Raw genomic sequence first — 11,211 nt, forward strand, 5'->3', positions numbered from 1 at the left:
ATTTGAAGCGTTGAAATAAGTTCTTTATAAGCTTTTCTCTTCTGTCGAACCTCAAACGGTGTGTCCTTTAGGACCCTGATGTTAACTGCTCCCAGTTGCAAGGGTTTGGCCGCTGTCGCTTTAAGAATATCATCTCGTGTTTGTCTTCGGAGAAACTTGACTACCAGTTCGCCCGGCATGTTGTTTTGCTTAGTATATTTAGAGTAAGCACGATAAGTCGCCTCGATCTCTGCCGCCGCTTCTGTTGGTGAACTGCCAAGCGCCGATGCGATTAGGTTAGTTGCCAGTTCTTTCAAGTTTTCTCCTGCTGATTCCGCCACCCCTTGGAACCTTAGGATCTTGTTAGATTTCTCCATTTGTAGGTTCAACAGTCTTCTATCGTGAAGATCTTGTCTTTGTTCTAATAAGCCAACCTTCTTCTTTGTCTTTTTAGCATCGTGTGCCGTTTCTTTAATTTTTTCATCGGTTTGGATTGTTTTTTTCATCAGCTCCGCAATTTGCTGTTGTTGTTTTGCCATATTTTGGTTTGAAGCAGCCATTAATTGGTTAAGACCATCGAGCCTTTCGTTTATAGGGTGGAGCAGCTCAGTTAATGTGGAGAAGACATCTCCTTCGTCAACTCTCGGACTCTGACCCCCTCGTGTAACTTTCGATCCTCTTCCTCGAGTGCCGGCCATTTTCGCTTTGTTTACACTAAGAGGAACCTCTTTCACTCTCCTTTTAACAAATGCAAACTTTTCCGCAGTTATAGCTAAGACTTTGACACGCTTGAGCGCTTTGTCTTTTCACCTCCCCCCCTTCTTTTTTACGACACAGTTCAATTTGTTTGCGTCTGGGATCCCTCCCGACGCCGCTTGGGTGGGGGGGTGTAACTCACTTTTAGCGCTTATTCGCTCGGTTTTTCCTCCGGTTCATTGCCGATCTGATCCCAGATCTCTTTTATTTTCGCTTCATTCGCTGACCTTCTTGCTTTGAAGACCTGCTCTTGAGTGGCTAGGTTACCTTTATTCTTAAAAGTCCTACATTTAGAGCCAGTGTTGTTTGTTGTGGATAAGGTGCCAGACTAGGGCTTGGGAGACCAGATTCAAATTCCCACTCTGCCATGGAAGCTCACTGGCTGACCTTGAGCTGGTCAGTGTCTCTCAGCATAACCTACCTCATTGTTGTGAGGATAAAATGGAGGAGGGGGGAATGATACTGTAAGCTGCTTTGGGTCCCCAGTGGGGAGAAAATAGGGTGTAAATATCGAACTAAATAAAAAATAGGTTTCAGTGATGGGTGTCCATTTGTCTATCAGGAATCTTCTTTGGAGTGTTGAATGAAGGTCAGTCTTGACTTTGTTCTCTTCAAAGCATATATAAGCTTCACTGTACAAGATTGCAGAAATTTGGAGTCAGATGTCATTAGTATTCTGAGAACATTATACTCTTTCATCTGATACAGGACATGTAATCTTGAGACCTGACTCAATGAGAATGAGCTGACAGAAGCTGAGAGACTTTGCAGTATGATTTTAAGTTTGAACAGAAATGTGTTCAAATGTGTTTTTATTAAGGGGTTGAGCCTTTAAAAAAAACACTTTTTGTCCAAATTTTATGGCGGGTGCTCTTCTGAATCACAGCAGGTTACAGCTTGAAATGTCTGTAGTAGGGATGGGCACAGACCTAAAAAAGGCGGTTCAGTTTGGTTTGGGGTCCATAGAGGCCCATGGACCGAACCCCAAACCAGCCTCACATGGACCAAACAGGTCCAGCAAGTTCTGTTCCCCCTTTCTCCTGGCTGTTTCTTGCTGCAGCCAGGAGAAAGGGGGGGAATCACTTGGGAAGGGGCTTCCCACTTTCTCCCGGCCATGGTGGCAGGAGTGGGGGGGGATTGCCTGGGAAGGGGCTTCATTTAACCCTCTGGTTTTGCTCCCCCCTTCGAAACAGCAGGGAGCAAAACCAAAGGATTAAATGGCTGGCAGCCATTTAAACCTAACAGCTGAGCTGTGGACCCCTTGGGTTTTGATCCACATCACTTTGGAGGGGGGGAGCAAAACCAGAGGGTTAAATATGGGTCTGAAATGCCTCCCAGGGACCATTTCACCCCCTCCTTTCTGCTGGCCCAGCTGTCTCAGCCTCCCTCACACAGCCCCTTTAAATGGGCTGCACGAGGGAGCCCGAGACAGCTGAGTCTGTGGAGAGAGGCCGAAGTCCTGAACAGCAGAACCAAACCAGCCAAAGTCCGGTAAAGTCTTCCCTGAACATTGGTTCCCAAGCCCTGAACCAGCCCAAGTCTGGCTTGGACTTTGGGTCATGAGCCAGCTCGTGCCCGTCTTTAGTCTGTAGCACTTCTGAAGGTGTGGCCTTTTAATTCTTACCCATTTTTCTTACCTTTCCCCTGCTTTTTTAAGGTGGTGCGATTTATCTCTGTATTGCAGTTTTGCAATCTAGCAAGACTTAAAAAAAAATTAAATGCTATTTTAATATAGTGAAGAAGTGTGAATATAATTTTTATAAGTAGGCTCCACATAAAAACCAGCACCATCTGAAGTACCCAAAGCATTCTATGTATGTTATGTATATACATTTATTCGTTGTCTGAAAAGCAATTATCCCGCTGGACTTACTAAAGAATTGGGACAGAAACTGATTTGAACCAGGATAATGTCACAGTGGTCCTTTCTGCACTCTCTTTTTAATCCATGTTCACCCTGATGTCCTCCAAGCAATTTTGCAGTAAAATCTAATTTAACCTTTTTAATCCAGGATTTTTTCCATTCTGCACAAAAATCAAGTTCAACCTTCTTTTTATTCCTCCCCCCCCCCATTCTGCATTACATCACCTCCTTTCAGCCTGGTTTCAGCCTGCTGTTTCCCCAGGGTATTTAGATGCTGGACTTAAATTGCCTCGACTCAAACACTGAGAAAATCTGGAGTAGCAGGCAAATGCAGAAAGGACCAGTGTGACATTTTAATTTCTATTGGATGGTTGGACAGTATTTTACTCTGAGATGGCATGACAGTGTTGAATGGTTTTATAAGCCAGGCCCCCAACTCACCGTGGGTCCTGTTTACGATCCTGTGGGGGTGGGGAGAGCCAGTGAAGACAACATTGGCCATGGCCAGCTGGCTGCGTCTGATGACAAGGGCCAGGCCATGTGGTCAGTTGAGTGGCTGGATGGTGGCAAGGGTATAAAATTCAGATCTGGCCCCTTTTCAGGGCAAGTCCTATGATGGGCTGGGATTGGGCTGTGGGAGGGAGTTGTGGGGGGATCCACTGGGGGGAGATTTAAAGTGCTGCACTGCCTGGGAGCTCACCTGGCCACGTTCATCTGTCTCAATGGGAGATGGACATATGGCTGCATGGGGATAGGTATGGCTTGCGGGTTTGGATACAGCTGTAGGAGCTTTGGCGGGAGCCAGGTGGGGATGCCTGGCTTTTATGGCGGTATCAGCATAGGGTCAGATCCATTTGTGGGAAAATTGGCCTACATGCCCATTTCTCTGCGTATGGGGATCCCTTTAAGGGATCTTGGGGTTAGGGTTTTCAAGGGGGCATGACCAGCTCAGGGGCTGCCAGGGGAGCCCACATAGTGGCAGTCATCCTGGTGGAATCCAGCATCCTGTAAACTCATGGTTCCCCCTACCCCAGTGGGCAGGCTGGGGTAGAATGAATTTCATCGACTGGCAGGCGGGTTAGTCGATGCCAGGATCTGGTTGCCCCATGCTGTGACAGGGCTTCTTATAGCTGTAACCGATAAAGTTGTGACCAATTTTATTCCAAAAAGCTGAGTTGTAAGTGTGTCTTATTGGGGTATTGCTTTGGAAGAGATCCCTCGCCTTCATTGCCCCCTCACCTCCCCTTGGTACTGGGACCACAACCTTAAGGCTAGTCTGTGTTAACAAGATCTGTGTCAGGGATGTAGGCTTTGTATCAGCGTTTTCCAACTAGTGGGTTGTGAAGCTTCTGAGTGGGTCACAAACCAGCCCTCCCTAATGGCTACCCCTGCCCTTTTCCATTGCTCTTTTTTGTATTTTGGCGATCAAGATCTCACCCTGGAAACAGTATCTTCCATGTGATACATTATTTGATATTTTTTTCTTTACTGCATATACATGTTAATCATGTGAAATGAGTCCTAATGGTTACTAGAGTGAGTTTCTTTGAATCTTGGGGGGGAGTTTGAATGTCAGTTATCATTGTCTTTGTAAATCATATCTGTCACCGGGTAATGGTTACTTAGAATGAATAAAGAGGCCAGGCTTGCTGCCACAAGGGCCAGGTCCTTTTCGGTGGCGGCTCCTACCTGGTGGAATGAGCTCCTGGAGGAAATCAGGGCCCTGCGGGACCTTTTACAGTTCCACAGGGCCTGCAAGACGGAGCTCTTCTGCCAGGCTTTTTGAGTAGGAGCCGCCGCCACTATTACCACCATCGTGCACTGCAGAGCAGTTCCGCCAGGGTGGGCTGATTAGCCACCCGGAACATCGTGGCCCATGGCATTCCCCCCTTTCTTCTGATCTCACTGTGATATACAATAATGAGTGAGTATTTTAATCGCCGATGTATCCTGTAAAATATGAATTTTGGTTTTAAGTGGTTAATCTGTGTAGTTTTATCGCACCTTGGGTGCCATAATTGTTTTAATCCTGTTGTATTTTATTGCACGGTTGTGCCTATGTAAGCCGCCCTGAGCCCGTGCGCGGGGAGGGCGGGGTATAAATGAAATAAATAAATAAATAAATAAATAAATATGGAGGCTATTCTTAATAGTTTGACTAGTATGAATTCAGTAAACCATAGTTTTAATTCCACATGATCCCCTTGCATTATAAGACTATATTTCCATACAAGCCATCTTGTGTCTGCCTATTTAAATTCTGCTCATTGTCCTTACTGTATTCTTTTACCATAACCTCTCCCATTCTCCTAAAGTCCAGCCCCTCTTACTAAACACAACATCTGTAGAACTTTTACTTTCCATTGTATACGAAGTACCTTGGTAAGCCTCTTTGAGTACCAATAATACACTCCTTAGATCTTGGTCTCTCTTTTTCAAGCTCCTACTTCAGCATTGATATAGTTTCTGCCCACCTGCTTATTTTATCTTCTGACTTCTCCACTAATAATTTTAGCTGGTAAGAATGACCTCTACCATATATCTAGGGTTGCCAGCAGTGATTTGCAATCATTGGGGGTTTGGGGGCAGGGACACAGGAGGTGCTGTCAGTGCAACTGCATTACATCACTTCTGTGTTTTCCTTGACATCATGCCTCTCTAGATTTTTGTTGAAATCATTAAAGGAAGCAGTGCATGGGCAACAAGCATTAACAGGTAATCAGTGGCATAAATGAAAATATAACAAGGAAGAACTTTGTAGTTTGGTTACAATGAGTAAGTAGTTAATGGAGTTAACCGTACATTGCATAGTTTAATCAGTTATAAGTTGGCAATAAAAGATCAGTCTGTTACCATGAGGAGGCTAATGTTAAGCCCGACACCGGAAAGATGGGGAGCTGGGGGGGAGCAGAGCCCTAAGTAGCCACCTTGGTGCCCCCACCCCACCAGCCATTCCTGACTCCCCATGATAGGTCCAGCGCTGAGCTGGGTGGGCCCAGATTCCTGTGCTCCTTGCCGGCCAGCCTCCTCCACCCTGACAAGAGCATCCATGGCTGCCCTCACCCTCTCCACCACCCCTGCAGTGAGTCCAGGCCCCAGCTTTTCTGAGAATTCTGAGCTTACTATGACATCACACACACATAACACACGCACACCACTCTTTTGAGCCTCAGTGTCTTTGCTATCCTTCATTAGTAGCTGAATTTTTCATTGTCCAGAGACTAGATATTTTCATTTCATATAATTTATATGCCTAATTTATTCAAATAATTTATGTTTAATTATTATGCTGCTTTCCTGGTTTAAAGACTTTATCAAATTATCCAACAGTAAACAAGTAGTTGCCATCCATGAAGAATGCGAGCTGAAAGAGAAAAACAAGGAGGTTCACCACAGCAAGAAACTTCAAAAGCAGCTGCTATATGTTGAAGAATTACAGCAGCAGATTTTGGATGGAAAAATTAAAGCTGAACAAGAACTAGAACATGATCAGGCAGTAATCAATCAGCAGACCAGAGAAAGTGAGTAGTTTTCCTGTTGTTCCTTACTAGTTTCCAGTCTGTTTTTTACACTTTGCATTACTGGTGCAATTTTCTCTATGTCTCTTTATTCTTAAAATGAGGTTAATATGTAAGCGGTTGTTTGCTTTTGTTTTTTATCAGTCTCTTCAAAGGATGTTTCATGATGCACTTTAGATCATCTTGAACCAGTTATCTGACATTTTTCTTGTCTTTAAATTAGGAAAAATCCACAGAATTGATAATTAGGACTGAATCAAATATTGTCCAATTTCAATATTCAAATGAAAAGCATCTATATCTTTGGGGTGGAATCTCTACTTTCTCCAATACTTTGAAGTTCAGGTATTAGAACTGATGGGGGAGAGTTAACAAAGCAAGCAACTGCTTCTAGCAATGAGCTATAGCTTTTTACCTGCTTAGTTGACTAGGCTGAAAAGGCACTAATACTGAGCTTTTGGTAATATACAGATTTAGTCACGTTCATTTAATTAATTGACTAAGGGGAAGATTATTGATTAAATAAAATTTCTTTTGTCTTTTGATAGTCCTAGTAACTGGTGTGCACAGCTGCAGCTGCTTTGGTGCCATTTGCAGAGGGATAGTTCTTTCTTCTTAGTTGTTTTTCCAGCCAAAAAGGCATTCTGTAGTGAACAGACTGATGCCACAGTGCTCCATAATTAGATTTGGCTACATAATCACAAATAAGAACAATAAATTTGACTAGATAGGGCAAATGAGAATGAAGGCAAGTTAGGTCAATGTTTCCTCAGTTAGTCACATGGGTGGTCCCATACAGAGGAACAGAAGCTATCACAAAGGATAATTGAAGCTAATTGGGGGGGATACACATGTAAGAGTGAGCTGAAATTGTTTATGAAAAATGGTTTCTTTTGGTTCAGGCTTACTAGTGCTTCTCTGATTAACAGAATTCTTCCAGTTCGCCTGCAACATTTTGGTTGTGACGAACATCTGAGTAAAAGATATCTATAGGGCATTCCATATGGTTCAAATAGAAATGAACAAACCTCCCCATGCTCAGATTGGAAAGAACCCAGCACTTTACAAACAGCACGGAGATCTCTTGGGAAATACCTTTCCTTTTTCTAAATCACTTGTTCCTGTGAGCCCCCATTGGCTGCTGCTGCTGTGCAGAGGTGGTGATGTGGAGAGAGGGAGGGGCGATCTCTTTTTGCTCCTCCCAGTGACTTGCAGTGATGGTTAGGGATGTGCATTCGGTTCGTCTGAACCGAATGTACCCCTGAAAATGGCCCAGGCTGCTGCAGGCCGATTCAGATTCTCTGATCTGAATCGGCTTGCCACCGAATTGCCGCCGAATGTCGGCGGCAATTCGACCCCATTATATCCTATGGGCCATTGAAGTCAATGGTGAAAACCTAGGGTATATTCTGGGGGCTATAGGGGAGGAGGTTTGAGGGAAAGGCTCCAGACTCACAGAGTAGCTGCTGGAGCCTCTGATGGTTGCAGAGGAGTCCTCCCAGCTCCCTCTCTCTAGTACCCTTCTCCACCTCCCTGGCATTTTGAAGGTCAAGGCACCAAGGAAACTGGGAAATGTATTGTTCCAAAGAATCCCTAATACCTTCCTTAATACCCTGTATTATTAATAAATTAGAAACCTTATAAGCTTGATAAGACATTCATTTTCTTGCTTTATTTTCTTGGTTCCTAGACCAGCAGTGGCTTATTCATGAAGAGAAACGACTGTCAGTGCAGCAGCAGCAGCATGAATCTGGCTGTGCAGACAGAAGTAAAATCATATGCAGAAGCGGGAGTCCAGAATACATTGGAACCAAACATCTGCCCTTCTCTGATACAGCAAAACAAGAAGAAATTGGTACAACTAGAACTTTTGCAGAAATACTCCTTAAAGGAAGCAGAAAGAAATTTAAGGCGGAAGGAGGTCAAACTATACTTAGAGAGGATTGTGAAGAAGCAAAAATTACTTGAGGCCAAGAAAAACCTGGAACGCTTAGAAGCTAGTTGCTGGATCAGTGAAGATAATGTGAAACATCCCCATCCTCTGTATCAAGATACCATAGTAACTTCTTGGGACTGCAAGTATCCAAGGCCAGGCCATTCATCAGATGGAAGCTCCTTGCAGCGCAGAAAGAATTCCTTTTTAAATGTTCATCTACCACATGTTCCCAGTCACTGGTGAATGCTGTTTGATATTTCCTTGTAATCTGGTTTGACCAAGTACATTTTTCATACTTACAGTTAATTAGGGAATATGCTACAGAGGGTACAAGCTACAATCCTTAATCGGTAAATTGATCAGCTAAAACTTTAGTTACTAAAGTACAGTTCTCCAAGCAAATTCATATGTGCTGCTGTAATAGAGAATAAAAAGTTTGCGTTTGCCTTTGCTTCTAGCAATGAGATATAGCTTTTCACCTGCTTTGTTTGCTAGGCTGAAAAGACACTAATACTGAGCTTTTGGTAATATACAGATTTAGTTATATTCATTTAATTAATTGAATAAAGGAAAGATTACTGATTAAATAAAATTTCTTTAGTCTTTTGATAGTCCTAGTAACAGGTATGCATTGGTACAGCTTTGAACCAATTATGAGTGTAATCATTACGTTTTCACAGGAAAAATCTTGAAATTAATTGATCTTCTTCGTGGTCTCTGTGCTTCACACCAATGGGATCTAGTGCACCTGCGCTGGATCTGCTGGTACTGTAGCAAGCTCTTTTAAAGGATTTTCGCGCCCAGCCCCTCCGGGCATGCGCAGGAGGCCCACTGCGCATGTCCAGAAGGATGGGCACGGACATCCCACCAGTTCTTTCCTTACCGCCGCGCTGAGCAGACCCTTTCTTCGAGAGGTCTGGTCGGATCGCTGGTTTTGGTCGCTTTTTAGCGATTGGCTCTTCTTTTTTCTCTCAGTTTTAGTTTAGTTTCCTTTCTTCTTCTTCTTGTTGTTGTTGTTGTTTTTTAAAGGAGAACTTTTGTTTTTCGTCGTCTGAGGTAAAATTACCTCAGGCCTTTGGGCCATTGCCCCCCCCCCCAACTCTCCTTACCGCTAAGACTCTTCAACGCCTCTTAGTCCATGGAGAGAAAGACTAAAAAATCGAAGAAGTGGGGATTTTTTAATCGCTGCCGCAGCTGCGGTAGTAAATGGGCTCCTCCGGACGGTCACAAGTACTGTATCTTCTGCCTGGGTGAAACCCACAATCCCGACTCCTGCGAACATTGTGCTCAATTTTCAAATCAAACCAGGAAAAATAGAGCAGCACGCTTAAAGGTTTTCCTCATGGAAAAAGCTCTCCAACCTATGGCGGATCCGCCCGTCGCTTCGTCTATGGCCATGTCCTCCGCTACCGACACATCGGCGCCGAAACAATCGATGTCAAAGGCCAAATCCATTTCCGATACCGACAGATCGAAATCTAAGGTACCAAACGTTCCTTCCACAGCGTCTACCCCTGCTAAGAAGGCAAAGAAGTCCAAGCCTGCGGTAGAGACGCACATGGTGGTTAAGGCTGCGAAGCATGCTAAGAAGGACTTGGGCTCTGTGCCAGCAGTCCCTGCTCTCCCGCCACCGTCGACTACTTCAATACCGACTGGTTCGACACCGAATGACTCGATACCGGTGAACCAGGTCGTGTCTCAGGCTACGGTACTTGTGCTGGTTTCTCCAGACTATCCGGTGGAGACAGCCTTGTCCGATGTCGACCAAACCGATCTCGTAAGTCACCAGATGGGTGTGGAGTTTTCCCCTGGTCCAACGAGCTCGTTGGCTTCGATCGTCTCAGAGCCGCCCGACACCGACGGCCGTCAGCATCGACGCTCAAGATCCAGTGCGGAGCGTCTGCCTCCCTGTTTATTGCCTGTCGATATCGACGCCTTTGATTGTAGGAGAGGCACGTATGCTCTTCCTTCAACTTTCTCCCCACGACGTCCGAGGTCGAGGAGTCGTTCCCCGAGGTCGTATATGCCACCTCCGATGTCTTGGGATGAGAGGCAATTCCCTTACCTGTATGGTCCTTACCATCCTCCTATGCCTTGGCTCAACCCCGAGGGTTACACTGACTGGGACAGATACTCCTGTCGATCTTCCCACAGGTCTCGTTCTCCAAGGCGATCTAGACCATCCGCTATGGTCTCTCATCCTCCCCAGCTGGACAATGTTCCACCGTCAGGAACATCTTCCGTCCAACCTCTCCCTACTCCTAGAACACATCTGGAGCGCACACCGGCTGCACCAATCCAGCCGCCTGCACCAACCCCTCATCAACCTGCCCCGGCAGATGAACCTGACTCTTCAGAGCCCTCTGAGTCTGATTCCAATACCGAGCCTTCCGAGGCCCCAACGTCGCCGGATAACTCGTCTCCCAATACCGACGTGTTTCAAAATCTCCCAATATCCCCGTCGGATAACTTGTCTACATACACCGACCTCATGAAACGAATGGCCCATGCGTTGGGACTGTCAATTGTCCAGAAGGATCCTCAATCTACGGATTCTTTATATGATATCGTCCAACTGGACACGTCCTCAGTCGTCGAACTCCCCATGTCATCCGTCTTGCTACAAGCCGCAAAAACCCCTTGGCAAAAACCGTCGTCCGCCCCTGTCTCTACTAAGAAATTAGACCATATGTATCGCATACAGCAACCTGAGGCAGAATTTCTACTTTCCCACCCACAACCTAACTCATTAGTCGTCACCTCGTCGTCCAAGTCAAAAAAGTCACATTCAGCTCCTGCTGACAGGGAAGGTAAAAAGTTAGATGCCTTTGGCCACCGTTTTTATTCAACGGGAGCGTTGGCTGTGAAGGCATCAAACTATCTCGCATGTATGAATCGGTACCAGTATACCCTGTGGGAACAGATGTCCGATCTCCTGGTGCATTTGCCTGAAGACAAATTGTATGCCGCCAAGCTGCTGCAGAAAGAAGGCATGGTGGTCGCTAAACAGCAGTTAACCACGACCAAACACATATTGGAAGCCTCCTCGAAGACTATGGCTTCAGCGGTGGCACTTAGACGACATTCATGGCTGAGATCCACTTCTCTCCCTTTCGACACTCGCTCGTTAGTCGAAGATATGCCCTTTGATGGCCTGG

General features: G+C 45.3%; 1 protein-coding gene across 1 annotated transcript in view; it reads left to right on the forward strand.

Annotated features, from left to right (window-relative positions):
• STARD9 (StAR related lipid transfer domain containing 9) overlaps nt 1-11,211 on the forward strand; it is a 165,620-nt gene that overhangs the window by 123,333 nt on the left and 31,076 nt on the right. Inside the window, 3 exon segments of the mRNA XM_015420039.1 lie at nt 5,930-6,120; nt 7,808-7,880; nt 7,882-8,292. Of these exon segments, the coding sequence (XP_015275525.1) occupies nt 5,930-6,120; nt 7,808-7,880; nt 7,882-8,292 (675 nt within the window).

This window comes from Gekko japonicus, unplaced genomic scaffold (assembly GCF_001447785.1).
Source record: "Gekko japonicus isolate JY-2015 unplaced genomic scaffold, Gekko_japonicus_V1.1 scaffold27, whole genome shotgun sequence".
NCBI classification, from domain to species: Eukaryota; Metazoa; Chordata; class Lepidosauria; order Squamata; family Gekkonidae; genus Gekko; species Gekko japonicus.